The sequence below is a fragment of the Micrasema longulum genome, unplaced genomic scaffold (genome assembly GCF_059751315.1).
Source record: "Micrasema longulum isolate JH-2025_06_02 unplaced genomic scaffold, ASM5975131v1 h1tg001830l, whole genome shotgun sequence".
Classification (NCBI taxonomy): domain Eukaryota; kingdom Metazoa; phylum Arthropoda; class Insecta; order Trichoptera; family Brachycentridae; genus Micrasema; species Micrasema longulum.
In genome coordinates, this window is record NW_028279004.1 from 8,020 (window position 1) to 27,111 (window position 19,092).

Here is a 19,092-nt window from a genome sequence, read left to right on the forward strand (position 1 = left end):
CAATTGAAGGTTAAATTCCAGTACTGGTCCATAAACGTTTGGTCAAACTCAAAATATTGTCGAACTATGAATATCTTAATATTTATCTTTTTTTATTTTTTATATTTATATTTAATTTAATTACTCCTATTTATTTTTTTTAGTTTTAGTGCTGCAGTACAGCGTGTATTTGATTTTTTAAATACATATTACAATTTGTTACCCACTAAGTCTAAAGACTTTTCGGTGGAACTACAGATATATTAAGTGCATTATCTATTCAGTGGGTGATTTTTATGAGAGGTTTATTTTACATTGTGGTATTTATATTTTACATATTTATTTATTCACAGGCAATGTTCTAAGAAGATATTTTTTCAGCCATTTTTTTTATGAGATCATTGAACAATCTTGAGATAGCGCACTTTAATTTTCGCTCTCCGAAGTAATTTATAATTCGGGAAACGACCAGGGAGCCCTTAGTTTTTAATCTAGTGTTGTGAGTGTGTGAAACCCTTTTTTACATATTCCAGATCAACAAAGTGATCTACAATCAATTTGTAGTCACGAAGTTGTTTTACCGGCAGGACATTACAAAACTTAAAAATATAAACCTTTGCTCATATGTTCCACAATTACAATTCACTTTAATAGTCTCACCTGAATATTTTAAGTTTTGATGAGACTGGAAGGCGATACCCCATACACGCACTCCGTAAGATATAAACGATTTAATGAGCGAGGTATATATGTATCTTGAAGTTTTGAAAGTTTTCAATGGATAAAACTGTTTACATCACTATTTCTTAATTTACACTCACTGGTGCATAAAGTACTGCATTGGAACTTTGATTGCAGTACATTTTGATTTTTTTTATACAAAGGAACACATCACTAAAAAGTTAACACATCCCCAACTACATGAAACTAAATTTGAAGACGCAAATCAGTATTTGATTTAAAATTATGGTATTCGAACCATTTTTGTTGAATGGAAGGTTAGGTGACTTAGATACTTCCGGTACTGATCTAGCAGTTTAAAATGCAGTGTAGATCCACCTTTCTAATCAATATTTTACGTCCAATCTGCTTAGAATCGCATCTTGGACCTCAAGCTTGGTAGGCGAACGTACCAACTACAACACTATGGAGTTAATGAAATCATCATCAAGTAGAAAACACTATTGTATTTTACACTCAGAACTGTATTCTCCCAAGTTTCACATATATTAATTACAATCTCCCCGGGATTTAATATGTCATAATAATTTCATCTGAAGGTAATGGAATGCAAATTGTGTTGCCATAAGGGAACCATATTCAATCAACTTAGAAAGCCTTTTAAATAGCAGAATGTACTTACTTGTTGTAAAGGACTATATCTGGTCTCCAGATGTGATCTGATGGAACGTGCAACATTTCAACTCCCCCGTATTCTTTGGGATCCCATTTTAACTTGTAGTCAAACCAGCTCTGAAAGAAATGCATAAAACATTCATTAGTATATAATATATATTTATTAATTTATTCAATAAGGAAATCATACAGTCTTTATATAAAACAAGGTACAAAAGGACAATCAAAAAAAGTAAGACCAATTACAGATTTCACTTTAATTTATTATGAATGCAGGAGGAGAGGGGAAAAATAATTGAATTCTCAAAAAGTAAAAATATGAATATTAAATAAAAATAACATAAAAAGGAAAAGACGTTGTAAAGCTCCAACTCTACTTTTCTCCCTCTCTTTCTGTTTCCATGCACATTTCAATTTCTTGGTAAAAATTCACAACCAACAATAATTGATTAGATGCAGGTAGTAGATGTACATATGAATAAGTATAAATTAAGAGTTGAAATCAAAAGTTAAAATTAAAATCAAAAATAAAAGTTAAAATTAAAATCTTAAATTAAAATGAAAGTTACAAGCTTAAATTAGAAGTTAAAATTGAAAGTTAATATTTAGAATAAAAATTTGAAAGTTAAAATTGAAAGATAAAATTAAAAGTCAAATTAAAAGTTAAAAGTCAAGCAGGAGATAAATTTAAAATGTCTTTAACAGATCTGATAAAAATATGGTATTTACAATGTAATATGTCAATGTCACTAAAACTGTCATTATAGGTAGTTGAAGACTCCTATTGCTCTTATAATGTGTAAACATCAGAAAACAGAAAACTGGCCTTGTAAAAAAACGCTTTGTTTTTAATTTGTATTCTTCTATTTTTTTTTCTTTTGAAACTGTTTTAAAATATTAAAAACTGTATTAAAATATTTTAATTATTATAGGTTTACATCTTATATTTTATAATCTCCATTTTCTGTTACTAACTAATTTATTTGTATCACTCAATACTTGTTTTTATTTGCTACAATACTCAAATAACTTTATCCGCATTTAAGTATTGGCAAACACGCATATCACATTTTTTATTTCATATTTTTATGTTATTCAACAAGGATACATAAAATACATACAATTTGTAAGTAAGTATTGGTATTTTTTTATGAATTATAGAAGTCAACCATCTTTCATAAATTATATAAAATAAATGTGTAGCTTAATCAAATCAATTTAAGTACTAATAAAGATTAAGTCAAAGGTAAGAATAAAGATTGAGTTACAGAAATAAAATTGAGTTAAAGATAAGATACCATTCATTTTATTGAAAGAAAAGAAAAGAGAAAAAAGGAAAATACGAGATGTAATAAAATAAACCAAAATTAAATTTATTCACTTTAACCAGCCAATGACAGATCATAAGTCCTGTGAATGCATACACTTCTATAATCCCTTCTCAATAATGGTTTCTCTCTCTGTTGCAATAAATTAAAACATGAATAATTCCCTAGGGAGGAAATCTAGCCAGTCTGCAAGCATTTGAACATACTCAAACATTGTTCAACTAAAATTAATTAACATACACTTTTTGTGTTAAACTTCATTATTTTAACGTTATTTTACTTTTTTAGTGTATTTTAGAATTTAACTTTTTTTTCCTTACATTTACTTACTTATTTAATAAGTTGTTTTATTTTTAATCACGTTACCATGAATGTTTTTTTATAAATGCTCCTTGGGAGTTAATAAACAAAGCAAATAATTAAAGACACTGTATTTAAAGACTGTCGGCCTCGTGATGTAATAGTCAATGCGTTTGCCTGCCATGCAAGAGGTCTCGGGTTTGACTCCCGAGATGGTTGATAAGAAATATTTATTCAAAATGATGTATACACGCTGGAATATACTATCAAGATACGCTGCAATTTTTGTACAAATTCAGTGCCCTATGCACTCTTAATATAGAAGTAATAAAGAAGTCTAGGCATCTATAGAGCTTATAACCCGTCATTGGCTGATTATGTAATAATTCAATTGCATGAATTTCACCCGCATAAATAAGGTTTCAGCTATGTTTGATTATGTCCAAATGCTTGCAGACTGGCTGGATTTCCTCCCTAGGGAGTTGTTCATATTTAAATTTATTTCAACAGAGAGGGAAAAATTTTTGAGAAGGGAATATGGAAGTCTAGGCATTTACAGGGCTTATGACCTGTCATTGGCTGGTTTAAGTGGCCGTATAAAAATTGAAAATTGGGCAGAATGGTGAATGTTACACAGTGTGTAAAGTGGCCACTTAAACCAGCCAATGACAGGTCATAAGCCCTGTAAATGCCTAGACTTTCATATTCCCTTCTCAAAAATTTTTCCCTCTCTGTTGAAATAAATTTAAATATGAACAACTCCCTAGGGAGGAAATCCAGCCAGTCTGCAAGCATTTGGACATAATCAAACATAGCTTAAACCTTATTTATGCGGGTGAAATTCATGCAATTGAATTATTTCACCTACATACAAGGCAAAATTATATTTTTTTCAATTTCTAGACTTCTTCATGGACCAAGTGGATTTATCAACAATATTTTGAGTTTGTTTAAATTTTTGTAGACAAGGTCTGGATTCAGCTGGGCAGTTGTTAATATTAACATATTACAACAGATATGAAGAAAATTTTAGAGAAGGTAATATAAAAGTCTTGGCATCTACAGGGCTTATTACCTGTCATTGGCTGGTTTTAGTGACCACTTTCACACTATGTAACATTCACCATTTTGCCCATATTCTGACCAATAAAATAATAATAGTAACAAATTTATATGTTACAATGTTTAATTTAGTAAACAGATCAATAAGTGATTTTTTCGTAATATTGTAATAGTTAAAATAAATAATTACAAATTATAAAGCTTTAATTTTAAGTTTATTCTAAGATTATATACATGTAAAGGTAATAATGAAGACAGCGTCGATACTAAAAATTTATGATACGTTTATACTTAGCCATAATAAAATCTATCATACCTAGGTATTGAAATAAAAATAATAAAAAAATTAAGAAATTGCAAATCGTTAAATAAGTAAATACTAAAAAAATGAGAATAGTAAATAAAAAAATAAAAATACCAAATTAAAATATATTATTCAAAACAAAACGTCAATAAAAATTAGGCCATAAAAATGTACTGTTTTTTAGTGAAAACAATGCAGATTTCTCTATGAAAAATATTCAAATGCTTTTTATAAAACTATGTTTGTATATTATTTACGCATGTGTGTATGTAATATAGGAATCGATTTATCATTTTTTTAATAAATATTTATGATTAATGTTTATTATCTTATCATTGTTTTTTCGTAAAGTTTCATTGCACTGATAAAATTGTATTAATTGTAAAAATATGCTCAATACCGAAGTATGTTCATTCAAATGTAATTGTGATTGAAAATAAATTATATTTGCCTTAATACAATATATTTTAGTGAGTATGTTAATGTTTTTAGCATTTGATTTAAATTCTGGAGTGTTGGACGTTAAAGGGGTCGGGGTTATTATGTTTATTTTTTGTATTCTTTTTATTTAATATTTTTTTTTTTTGCACCACAACAGGCCAGGAAGCCCAATTACAATGGTGAATTACATCACAGAACACCCAGGCTTGATGAAAATTAAATTTAATTTTTGTGTTCTCACCGGGAATCGAACCCGGAACCTTCCGCGTGTGAGTCAAACGTCTTGACCACTACACCACGGAGGCCGCCATGCCGCCGGCTTTTATTACAAAAAAGAGGGAAAACATTTTTGAGAAGAGAATAGTAACATCTAGCCATTAACAGGGGCTATGACCTGTCATTAACCGGTCTAAGTAGCCACATTAAAAACACTGTGTGTAATTTACCTTTTACTAAACCCATATTTTCTCAATCCTAACATCTGTTAAATTTTGAAAAAAAAAAGAACTGAAAGCTTCATTGATGCAGATGAGATTCATCTGTCTGAATTATTTCACCTACTATGCAACGTCTGAAAATACTTATTTTTACACCAGTTAGTTACATCAAAAATATTTTTAGCATTTTTATTAGTTTGTTGACAAGGCTGGATTTCATTCCCTAGAGAGTTATTAGATTAAACATAATTTATTGTAACAGATTGAGTGAGGAATGTAAGTATCTGAAGATTTACCGGATTTATAATTTGTCATTGACTTATTTAAACAAGCCAATGACAATGTGTAACATTCACAATTCTGCCTAAATCACAATCCTTTTGGACTGTTTAAAACTTCAGTACGACATTCAAAATATTATACGATGGACTAAACGAAACAAACTGTTCTTCAATGTCTCTTAATGTTTTGTCATGTCGTACACAAGAGCGTCCAAAACAATTTATTTCCGTTATATCATGGATGGATTAAGGCTCGAACGAGCGTCGACGTCCAGGGATCTCGGGGTGCTGTTTGACGCTTAGTTTTTATTTAAACTACGTATAACATCATTATGTAGTAACTCCTTTAAAATGCTTTGATTTGTTCTTAGAAAGAAAGTTTTTTTTTATATTCGGGTTCTAAAAACATTGTACAATTCTTTGGTAAGAAGTCGCTTGGAATTCACTTCCATCATTTGGTCGCCAAATGAAACCACGTATTCCTTAATGATAGAGAGGGTACAGAAAAAAATTCTGCGTTATCTGTATCTCAGGGAGTATGGATTTTACCCGTGGCTTTTCCCGACTGACTTCTTACTAGGAATGCTGGGCTACCAATCATTGTTGGGGAGAAGCAATATTCATTTGGGTGTTCATTTTTTTCAACTCATTGGTAGTCGCATACATAATTCTGATATTCTGAATGAATTCGGTCTATTTGTCCCTGATAATTATCTTCGACAAAGGCAACCCAAGTTGTTCTACCTACCACGATGCAGAACCAACCTGTCAATGGTTATGCCGGTAGGTAAAGAAATCGTGTTATTCAATCGTATCGCCTCGGGTGACGATAGATTTCATGACAGTGGGATTACTCCAGGAGGGCAATATCCAAATTGTAATATGTATGTCAATATTACATTACGATTTACATTTTTTTATTATTTTCTCTTCAATTACTCTGATATGTATATTTTGTAATTTGTTGAGAATTAATTGGATACTCCGCAATGTTCTCAGTGTAACTAAAAATAAATAAATGAAAAATTTTGTAAAAAATGTGAATACTATATTATCTTATTTCTTAGGGACTAAATTTCAATCTAATCTTCAAACGTTTAAACATACTAAAATTATTTATTATGAAAACAGTGGGCCGGTTGGTAATGCTGAAAATTTCAGTATTAAAATTGTCGTTATTATTTATTATGACCTTTTTAGTGATATTCACTCTTCAATTTGATACTTGAACTGATGTTGCCTAGATTTTTTAATTTTGAAATTTTCCAATACAATATATAAATCAATAAAATTCTTGTTTTTTTAAATATTTCAACAACCAAGCGACATTTTTCATATTCATATTTATTTTTAAATAAAGACCAAACACTTCGAGGAATGTTTGTTGAAATATAACGATAAAATATTTCGAAGGCTGAGTAAACTAAAGCGAAGTTTTGACTTACGACGCAAGTTAATCGGGCGCAGTGGGTTTATTGCTTGGACAAAAGTGCAAGGTTTACACTAGTGCGGTGCAAAACCGTGGCCAATACTTTATACTGCGCTCGTAAATATTCAAATAACAATGGTATCTCTTAACACTTATGAAACATTCAGTTTTGCGATTTGTAAAACATGGAATTAATCCAAAAATAAATGCATCTTTTTTTATTAATATTTAAAGCATTAACTTTGTATTTTTATTTTATTTTATAAGCGAAATCAACAGTTCTACATACATATTTTTAGTAAACAAACAGATATAGTGTATAAACTCAGAACTAATAACAGATTTCCACATAGTATACAAAGTTAGTAAAGAAAATATATTACATATCAAATAAATACATACAATTTATACATATCAAAATGTTATTTTCATGTACTCAATAATCAAAGATTTTTTAAATATTAATTTTAAGAACATTAAGTTACTGTAAATTGGGAGGGATAAGGACAAAAATGCTTGAAGAGAGGATAAGGAGGGAAGGGGAGATGTACATATTTATTATTATAATGTCTACTAAGTTACATAATACATTTAGTCCAACATTTTACTTAATGTTATTAAAATTTCTATGTCTACCGGTTTCGAGACGTGCATGTCTCTTCGTCAGGATACCAATTAAACCAACATGCAAACCAACATTAAAAACCCACTATACACAAAACAATATTTTTTACAACATTTCATAAGATGTAAAAAATATTATATTGAACAACAGAGTATGAATGAAAAATGCTTATATTATTTTTGTAAAATGAATGTAATAATTTGGAAGGTTTAATTAATAAATTTTTCAAATAAAAAAGAAATTGAAAAATGTGACGATTAGGTTAATATCTCCGATGTGATACATATTTGACTAAGTTTGCTTTAGTTAAAGCGAGTACATAGTACTCCAGAAGTGTGGATTAAACTAACCTTAAATACTGCACTAATTAGTACACTCGCTTAAATAGCGCAAATAGTTTGTACTCAAGTATCATGGAAATCTATTGAAATGACAATATTGTCGCAAGAACTAACGAAGTATAACAATGAGAACTCGAACCGTTATTCGCAAGATCCTTACATACAACATTATATAAACAGTGTAACATTTACGGATATTTACTCAGTGAAAACCAAATACCGCCTGTGTAACGCCTGCATAATACCAATTATCCTCTATGGATGCGAATCGTGATACCTCACTAGGGCCCGCCAGAGCAAAATTCTGAGTTTTGAGAATGGGTGTCTTGGGTGTGCGGTGGTTTGACTTGTTAGGAATTAAATAATAAGAGAACGGACGCTCGATTTATTTTCATAAATACTAAAATAAAATTATAGATAAGCATAACAGGTTACATATTTTAGATGTGAAAAAACCGAAAAAAGAATGTTACAATGCAAATAATAAAAACAAAGTAACAAAAAAGGTTTTATAAATTTTCACATATTTTTAGTTATGTACAAAAAACCGTGTACCAAAAGAAAAAAAATAAAATAGGTACAAAATAAAAAGTAAATTGTAATTAGAAAACTTAATGGCATTAAAATATATGTAAAAGTAGATAAAAGCCCATAAGAGAGTATGATTGAATCGGGTTGTGGTTCCGTGGCTGGTGTTGCAGACTAACGGATAAGAGGTTCGAGGTTTGAATTTCCACACTACCCCAACTTAATTTCGATTTTATAAGTATTTAGTAAAATTTATAATTCCTTGAAAATGGCCACCAAAATTGAAATATTTGGGTAGATTATAAAAACGCTGATATATTTTTTTTATTAAAAAACAAAAAAAAGGCAATAAATATGTATACACTCATTTCATTAATTAATCTACCAATTTTTATTATTTAACTCAAGATCAAATAGTCAGAGCGTTATTTTACCATACAATAAATCTCACATCCTTAAAAAATAGTAAAAGGAGCTAGAAGGAACATACCTTTGCTGTAATTAAAAGCTTTGAACATAATAAGCCAGTTAAAAAATAATCAACGGCGATCTAAAAAAAACTTTATTTTATTTCCAGCTAGTCGGACGTGATCGTATATTTATTGAAAACAAATAAGCAATAAATAAGTTCTCCTCATAGTGTAGTGGTTGGTGTGTTCGCCTACCACGCTTCAGATCATGGGTTTGATTCCTGGCAGGATGGACATTAAATATTTTTTTGGAGGTGGTTCTACACTGCAATATTATTTTAATTGGGAAAATTAGATTGAAGGAGACAGACAAATCGACTACAAACATGTGGCTGGAGAAGTTACGTCCAAAGGTAAAATGTAGGTGCCTCATATTAAGTTATTCTTATGTATGTTCCGCGATTTCGCGTAGTTTTCCAGCTATGATTTTTTAATGGGTTTTCGAAAATTTTCGACCAGATCAGTTTTTAATTATTTTTGAATGAATTTTAGAAGGTTTTTCCCGGATTTTTTGAAACTCATTTTTTTTTCACAAAATAATCAGCTTCGTAACATTAATAAAAGCTACAAAAGTTTTGACCAAAAATGCAGAATTTAAGTTGAAGCGAGTCAGGCGTAATTTTTTTAAATTTTATCATCATCATCATTCCCTTTCCGCAACAAATGATGCATAAAGCACTGCATTGGTAAATCAATCGCAGGTTATCTTGATCATTTTTTGTTACAAGAAGTCAAGATGATCAGTCTTACGCTTCAGGTACCAGTCCAAGGACTATAAAATATTGCAGCGTGAATACACCATTTTGAATAAATATTTCATTCCAACCATGTTGGGAATCGAACCCGAGACCTCTTGCATGGTAGAAACTACACCACGCGGCCGACTTTTTTTAAAACATAAAATTAAATATCGAAAAAGGCAATTCCTTAGTTTCTGAGTAGCTTTAAAAACTGCGCTAGACTCTAAGCTTTTGTAATAATAGGCTATTATTCGCTGAAATTAGCCTTCTAAGATACTGAGGTGGAAGATTTCTGTTATTCTCATTTTGTGTTTACTGCTACTGGTGTCGCCATTTTATCTCTAACAATAAATTTTTGTTAGTTTTCATACTTTCGATCATAATTTACCTTAGAAAATTTCCACATCAGTATCTTTGAAGGCTGATTTCAGCAAATAATAGTAAATAAAGTACGATTTTTTTTTCAAAGGCTCAGAGTCTTGCGCAGTTTTAAAAGTTACTAAACCACTAAGAAATTGCCTTTTTAGATTTTTTATTTTATATTGAATGTTCTAAGTGTAACTCGCTCAAACTTAAATTCTGCATTTTAGGTCAAAACTTTTGTAACTTTCATTAATGCTACGAAGCCGATTATTTCAAAGGTGAAAATCCAATTTTAAAAAAGTGAGTTACAAATTTTTTTTTAAAAAAACCATCCAAAAATTTATTAAAAAAAAATTAAAACAGACTTGGTAGACAATGTAACCAATGGTCGAGATTTGCTGCAATTGGAGCATCAACGCAGTGCTCTATGCACCACTGGGTGCAGATAGGAAAATGATAATGATTTTAACTGTAGATATTTTAAATGCAATTATGTACTTACTTTTTCCTGCATTTTTCCTGTTTTACAGTCGGTATTCATGTAGGTCTTTCAGATATCTTTGAATCAATTTAGGTCTATGAATAAACGGAAAGTTGAATGCACTTCGAATCTACTTTTAGAGTGCACATTAGAGTAATGAGACGTGTACAAACCCTAGAACACTAGGTATCTGTACTCCGGAAAGAGCTTTTGCAAAGCTTTTGAGCTTTGAAGGCTAATGTGGCGTTGATGGCATTGACTTAGCTTGAATCAAAGCAGTTTGAGAATGTTCAACTCAACCACGAACTATAAGTTTTAAACAACATCTGAAAATTAGGTATGCATTTGGAATAAGGGAACATTACCACATATCTGACTATCGTAGGCAACTGAAATACCTTAAAATTCGACCGCAGAGAGATTATTACACCCTCTCACTTCTGCTCATTGTACTTTTAATGAAAAATTTCAACGCTTTAAATAATAACAGTAATAATAAAAAATCAGTATTAACTAAAATATGTACAATGTGATAATCACAAAATAAAAAAAATTAAGGTATAAACGGTTAAATGACGGACTTTTTGCCGCTAGCAATTCTTTACTGTCTGAACAAAAACAAATTGAACATACAATAGTAGTAAAATTTAAATTTAAAAAAACATGTTAAAAAAAATATGTTCTTATAATTTAAGCAAATATTTTATTTTGAGTGCCATTTTTAACGAGTTGTAAATAAATCACTATTGGAAAATGGGAATCAAGTTGGGGTAGAGTGGGATTCGAACCACTGACCTTTGATCCGTGAGTCCGAGACACTAGCCACGGTACCACAACCTGGTTCATTATTTTATCGATTACATCTTCGTTTACATTCTCAAAGTAACATCTTGATTACCACCTATAATTCCATTTTTTTTTCAAGCTTATATTATAGACTTGAGTAAGTTTTCGCTGTTTCACGACATCGGGCAATACTATAGCCAACTTCACCGTGCAGCTCCACCATTAGGCTCGAAATAATAGTATTTGTTATTGCGCCGAAAAGAAAACAACATATTTTTTCATAGCGTTTGAGTTTTGTGCCACAAAAGAGTTTTTGCGGGAAATTTTACTGCATTGTTTTTTCAAAAAAATCCCCAGTTGAAACACTAAAAATTCTTGTGGAGACTTACGGTCACCATGGTCTGTCGGAAACAACATGCAGAGGTGGTTTTCAATGCTTTAAAAATAATGATTTTGAAGTTGGAGAAAATAAAGGCTCTAGCGCATCAAAAAAGTTTGAAGAATTGGAAGCATTACTCGATGAAAACCCATGTCAGACGCAAAATGAATGCAAAATCATTTGGAGTTGATCAAACAGTTGTCGAACGTTTAAAAGTATAAGGAATGAAACCATGTACATATAGATGAATATTTAAATCAATCGACTGATAATGTTGATCATCAGAAAGACGTAGGCTGTCAATACATTGACCCAGATGCAACGCATTTTTTCGCTGGTGGTACAAAACTAAGAGTAATTTACCCTTCAAAAAAGCTAGCGGATAAATTACTTGAAGCAACAGAAAAGTCTGGAAGTGATAAAAATGATAAACATAAAGATATAACTAGCATCTTGAAAAAACATGAACCTGGTAATTCGTCAACAATCGTTAAAAGTAGATATTTTTCAAAGGACCAATGCTCTGAGAAGGATTCAGAAACGCATCGCAGTGCTGTTAGTTTATCTTCTATGAACTCTCGCAAAACTCGGGTCCAAAATAACCCTCTTTTAGCCCCGCCAAAATACCAAAGAGGAACAGTTTCAAAATATATCAAGGACATTCAAAAGCAGAAAACTAAGCCAAAACATGAACAGAGTGTTGAATATAGCATTGTAGACCCTTAGTGTCCCGCTGGTCATATAGCATTACCCGAAAGCGGAAGAGTTGAAACGCTTAGAATACTCCGGAAAAAGGTTGCAGATTTGGTAAACGAGTCAAATAAAATTCTTATACGTACTGATTTAAAGGAAAATAAATTAGGTTCCGTACGAATTAAAGCTGAGTACTGTTCATGCGGCTCGACTATAGAATCATCATCCATACTCTATCAAAGATATTTCTACAGTAGCTTTCACCGAGAGAGTTTTACTTTATTCAAGACCGTTCTCTCATTGTAAATAACCGTGTTTTTAGTTTTGTTTGTTTTACTCGTACCATCATCTTGTTCCTTTCTAAATACGAAATATGTATTATTTTTGTAACATACATGTTTACTTTTAAATTTTTTTTTAAATAAATTTATTACATAGTATAAGTATACATTGGTATTCAATAACATGGAATCTATATAAAACTATTGAACAGAAAATAAAAACGGAACGTTTTCTGTTTAGGATAGTCTCCATCTAACATGGTTCAGCCTGTTCTAGATGGATATTTTTTATCTCTTAAAGAATAAGTATTTATATACTAATATATCCTAATATATACTAATATAACAAATATAAAGTACCTTTATATACGTGCTAAGAATACATGTTACTTTAACATAAATAATAAAAAACAAATATATGGTAATGTACTACATAAAGATATAAACAATATGTGTACCAATTATATAAAGTACTACGTTTATCAATCAACATTTTTTTTTAATCCCTCGCTAGCCTATATATTCAGTTATTTATATTATAAAATTTGTTGTACATTTTGAGTCTTTTATGTTTGGAATTAAATTATTAAATGTTTTTGGCGCAATTACATTATATTGCTTTTTCCCAAAAGCGGTTGATACAAATGGGACAGTACAGTTAATTTGTGTTGCTGAACGATGGTTCACTTAATTTATTATAAAATTTAAGTAGTAGGCACCTCACAAACAATTGTCTTACATCCAATATCTTAAACTCACCGAATAGATCTTCCATTGGAGACCTCGGGGGTTTTTATAAGAATGATCTTCATGATCCATTTTTATGCTATTTTCACTGGTTTAAGAATTGAACGAGAGCAACCTCCCCAAGCTAAGTTGCAATATGATAGTTTGCTTTGGCAAAAAGCAAAGTAAATTTGTCTCGTAATTTGAGCATTCAAAATATTTCTTAGGCTTTTATTATTTTTATAAAATTATGTTCATTTATTTTTTATGCATTTGTTTTATTTTTTAACAAAATTTTAAAACATTTTAACAGTGTTCGGTATGTTAAGTATTTAGTAATTATTTGTGTATACCTTTATTTGAATAATTGTTTGTTCATTTTGAGCTGACTTTGATTTTGGAAAGAAAACCAGAGGCTTTGAGTGGATCCTAAGGGGTGGAAATGACGTGTTGGTCTCTGTCCGGACATCCTCTTCGCCCTTCATCAATCTGCATAGAGTTCGTATTCCTTGGGAATCTTTTTTTTACTTTTCTCTATGCGCAGCTAACAGAGTTTCCCATTTTATAAAAGCTGCGGGTGGACGGTGGGCTTTAAGATCCTCACAAAAGTATATTTGTTGAAATCACGTCCAAAGAAACATATCCTTTATCTTTCTTAATATCTCCTATTTTTCTCATTCTTTATTCCCGTTATCTTACTTAAGACTTAAGTAATGCTTTGTAGTTATATTTTATTACCTTTTATCAAAACAAAAATCCAAAAATTCAATTAAGAATAGTCCAGAAGGAGCGTAGAATCATATTTGAATCCATCGGACTATATCCAAAAATTCCCCCACTATGCCCCACTTTTACTCCGCGCATTCGTGATGTCGCCGCGTAATGTTAAACGATAGGAAAAATATAATCATAACACAAATGTAAGGTAAAAAAAAACAATCTGTTAATTTCTCTAAAATTTTATTATGCACGCGGAAATATTGATTGACACAACAGGGCAGATAAGTAAATTGTGATTTAATTAGAGTAATTGAATTAATGAACTATAAACTTCAAATATAAAACTAATTTTATTTGACATAAAACGGATATTTTTATATCATGTTAAATAATATTTGATGTTTTAAAGATAATGTCAGTCAAATGTTCACAATATAATTGTTTAATCCTAGATCCAATTTTCATTAGTTCTCTCATAAGATGAGCAAAGTAGGGTTAACAAATTTACTACCCTGGCAACACTAATTAAATGCTCAGTTTGTTTCTTCGACAATCTGACAGATGGAAAAATAATTCAATTTTTAAGTAATGCATTTGCTACATACATATTCATTTGCTAATTACGCATGAAATGTGATTGCATCCTGTTTTTTTTAGATCCTAGCAGTATTTCGACACTTTAAAAGGACACAAAACGGCATAGTTGAATTCAAATCAGGAGTTGCGTACTGAGCGACGTCTACAAAGAAACTAATGGATCAAAACATAAATCTACTCATTTATGAGTAGTTTAGTTTGCCTTCTAATTAATGTGCATATGCGGTTTCTGGACTACTCTTAATTCCATGCATGAAGGTAAGATGATAAGTCCTACACTTCAGATTCCAGTCAAAAGACTTTAAAATATTTTAGCTTGAAAACACATAACATTTTAAAGGTTTGTAATCACATAAAATTATTCATGTACCGTAAAAGCAATCACTTATTTTTTACATTTATTTAACAGAGTGATTTTAAACTTGAATATTTTATAGTCCCTGAACTGGTACCTAAAGCGTAAGATTGATCATCTAACCCTCACGTAATAAAAATGATCAAGATACGCTGCAATTGATGAATCAATGCAACCTATGCAGTCTTAAGTGCAGAATTGGAATGATATCGATAAAAAGCAATCACAATATCTTGTAGAATAGATTTTTTTTTTACAATGACGTAAAACGTATATCATTTTGTTTTACTGTTGGTGCTCATTTTTAAATTAAAAAAAACAGACAAAACCTATGTTAAAGTACTCATTACGGCTTTTTTACACCTATTTAAGCAAATAGCACAGTCTCAAAAAAAATTCAAGACAAAATTGAAAACATGTCTTAAACTGAGTACCTGCTTTATTGAATAAATTCAATAAAAAAACTCATGCATATTTCTTTCAGAGTTTTTGCCGCAAATATTCGTTTTTCCGCGCTTTCGTCCGCCATTTCGTTACGTTTCGGCGCAAGTTATGGCGTGTCAGATTAAAAAGGCGGGAAACGGGATCATTAAAAATTGTGTCTCTCATCCGGCGATACAAAGGGCAGCAAAACAGCGCCACACTCACTGCGCAACGTGACGGCACTGCTAATGTTATGTTTTACGAGGACCAATAGGTACCCCCACGCTGCAAGGGGCCGTTTGCTCACTCGCTGAAACCCGCGAATGGGTTACTCGTAATAATATAATCTCCTTTGAATTCACATCGGGTTCCAGAACGATTTTTCTTCTACACAATTAAAAGCCATCACAATACTCTCATTTTACTCTCACATTGGCCTCATGTTTCGTCTGAATGCACACGTATCGTTTGAATTCAAAGGCACAGTAAAATCAGGGGGATTGACATTTATTTTACTCGTATTTTTTTGTTAAATGTTAATAAATACTAGTACTTATATAAACCACTTACCGACTTTTTGCATATTTTATTTATTTTACAGAAACAAACAGTCGACAGCGATATAATAACATAAAAAAGATACGGTTTAAAGAAAGGCCAGCGAAGTTTCTAAATAAAAATCATACATATCAAATTGTGGAACAACATAAGAGTTTGTTTGTGTGTATTTGTATGGGAGTAAGTGTAGGCGTGTTTGTGTGGAATTAATTGTTCAGGTATGTGTAAGCGTGAGCACCATTAAATAGCAAGTGGAAGCGTATCGCAGCCAGAAAGAATGAGTCTTAATTTGAGCAAGAACGATAAAGGAAAGAGTGTTGTCCGTATTTAGTGCTACAGACTTGCATGCGGAATAAATACTCATTTTTTGTCCCGTGAAAGGGGGCATTCAGATTTATTTTGGAGAGTAGGTTAAAAAGAGTCTACTTTATTATTTGATAATTTATATAAATAGCATAATTCAGATATAGCGCGTCCATTTTTGAGGGTTAAAAATCCATTTTGTTTGGCTAATTGGCTGTAAATGCGCGTTTTATTGTTTTTATGTTATCTCTACAGGTTTCGAGATTTTTTTATTTTTTTTTATAAAAAATAAATATTTGCGTTCTTATGATTTACCCAAATATTTAATTTTGAGGGCCATTTTCAACGAGTTGTAAATAACTCACTATTAGAAAATGGAATCGAGTTGGGGTAGAGTGGGATTCGAACCACGGACCTTTGGTCCGTGAGTCCGAGACTCTAGCCACAGGACCACAACCCGATTTTAAAGATGTACCCGTCTCTTCATCAGGATACTCACTACACCAACATGCAAATACTAAAATACTCTTTCACCTTTACTTTCACCGCGGTATATATAGTATTTACGAAAAAATACATCAATGACATGCAGTTAAAAAGGATGCAAACACCACTATGTCCAAACATGCGTGAAAATTAGGTTTATAATATTTTCAATTAGGTGAAAATAAAACTAACGGTGGTTAAAGTAAATACTTCAAATATTGATAATATTGAAAAATTCATTTATTCGATTGAGATATATATATATTTTTTTTAAATATAGTACATATATATTGATATACGAGTACATTATTCTATTTCTGAAAGTATAAATAATCCTAATGTACTGAAATACGTCAATTTGTATGTTCACAATAGTTACACTAGAACGAGATCTCGTGAATTGTTTTACGCACCTAGAAGCCGAACGAGCGTAAGTCAGAATTCACCTATTAATATGACAATTCGCTTGCGGAATACGGCGACCGCGGATAATGCGGACCTATTTTTCTGTACATATCGGCAGTTAAGCAGCTATTGGCTTTCTATTCATTAACTCCTACAGTGTGTTTAGAGTCATCATTACGTAATGGGTAACAACCCGTAAAGTAATACAGACTAAAATAGACAGGAAAATAAAATGATGACTCGCATCTTACGTTTAGGTATGTACAGTATGTACACATTCACTCTTCAATATACTTTTCAAATCCGATCATCTTTTGCGAACAGACAGCCACTATATTTTTGCATGACACTGCATATCGGTGTCGATATTGCGAATTTCAAATCCTAGGTAGGTTAATAAACGTTCAAAATGGAGCTCAATATATGGGTCTCAATATATAGGTATGGGGCTCTGTACAGCATGAGGCTCAATACAAAGACTCAATACTTGAGTGGCAATTTTCACCTCGTGAACTGTGAACAGGGTGCCGAAACAGAACCTGGCGTTTCAAGAGATGAACGATAATTTTAAAACTATTCAACTCAATATATTCGGATTAAAAGGCTGAAATAACCGATAGGAAGATCCCAGAGCCCCAATTACAATGTAATAGAATCAAACGATGGCTTTAATTCTCCAATGACTCGTATTTGTCGTATTGTTAACTCAAGACAAGATCTGGACGTTTTTGGATTAAGTTTACAACGATTTAAACGAGCACTAAATAAATAGTTCAGATTAGTCCTTTATGTTTGCCAATGCTTCTTTTCTATTTTTAATGTTTTTAACTATTATTTTATTGTAATATTTAAACCCTATAAATTGTGTACATGGACAGTGTTCGTTAATATATAAATAAATAAGTAAAGTTAACAGAGTTATATTCGACTGTCTAAATATAAAAACCGATATTTGTGTACGAAAATGAGTATATTTGTATTAACATTTAACGTATCTTTGTCGATAACCTATAATTGAACATATAGAAGAAAGTGTTTTATGCATATTCTGCTTTTCATACAGAAAATTTAATTTGAATTTGTAGATAAATGAAGATAAATGTTAATTTCCCATTGTAATCGAGGCCCTGGTATTTAAAACGGTTTTTTAAATGATCACCATCTCTAATGCAGATTGAGTCTCTCTACTGACATTTTTTGGTGGAATAGCATTTGAATTATAATAATATTCCTCTATCCTGTAGTCTTTTTCCTTTCCCCTCTCTATGATTACTGAATAAAGCTTCTTACTACTATGCATGGTCCTGTTATAGGTCCTGTCAGATATACAGATCTGGTGGCTTCCAAAAATAATTTCAAGCTTTCAAAAAAAAATTGTATTCATTTCGGCGAATTTCTAACGTTAAATTAATTTAATCCTAGTCAGTGAAGAATTCACTTTTCCCTTTTTTCAACCCAATGAAATGCATATTATGACCTTCTGGATTACATTTTTTCAGCGCAAAGGTATTAATGCTACAAGATAGCATTTTTTCCGTGTATGTAGGCACAGCCAAGGAGATTTATGTCCTCCAATGCGGTGTGCGGTATGTGGTGGGCAAGTTATCTCTATGGCTCAAAATTAATCAAAATACACAAATGAAACAACAGAAGAAGAAATAATGCCGTCAATTATAATTGAAAATGAAAAAACTGAACGAAGTTAGTGAAATTAAATATCTGGGTATACCGCAAGGTAGTATTTTGGGACCGATTTTTTCATTTTGTATATTAATGATTTATGTCTGACACACATAAAAAAATGAGACATAATTGCATTTGCAGATGACACTGCTCTAATTTTTACTAGTGACAAATGGGATAAAACTTATTTTTCGGTACAAAACGGTGTCAATAAAGTCAAAATGTGGCTGGA

At 31.1% G+C, this 19,092-nt stretch overlaps 2 protein-coding genes across 2 annotated transcripts in view; one reads left to right on the plus strand and one right to left on the minus strand.

Annotated features, from left to right (window-relative positions):
- Positions 1 to 1,338: 1,338 nt before the first annotated feature.
- LOC148273797 (acetylcholine receptor subunit alpha-like) overlaps positions 1,339 to 19,092 on the minus strand; it is a 103,888-nt gene continuing 86,134 nt past the window's right edge. Inside the window, exon 4 of the mRNA XM_088238178.1 lies at positions 1,339 to 1,452. Within this exon, the coding sequence (XP_088094304.1) occupies positions 1,339 to 1,452 (114 nt within the window). The remainder of the gene's footprint in view (positions 1,453 to 19,092) is intronic.
- On the plus strand, positions 9,208 to 13,763 carry LOC148273798 (uncharacterized). Its single transcript, XM_088238174.1, has 4 exons — positions 9,208 to 9,241; positions 11,875 to 11,984; positions 12,357 to 12,497; positions 13,716 to 13,763. The coding sequence occupies exons 1-4, from the start codon at positions 9,208 to 9,210 to the stop codon at positions 13,761 to 13,763; spliced, it is 333 nt and encodes a 110-aa protein (XP_088094300.1).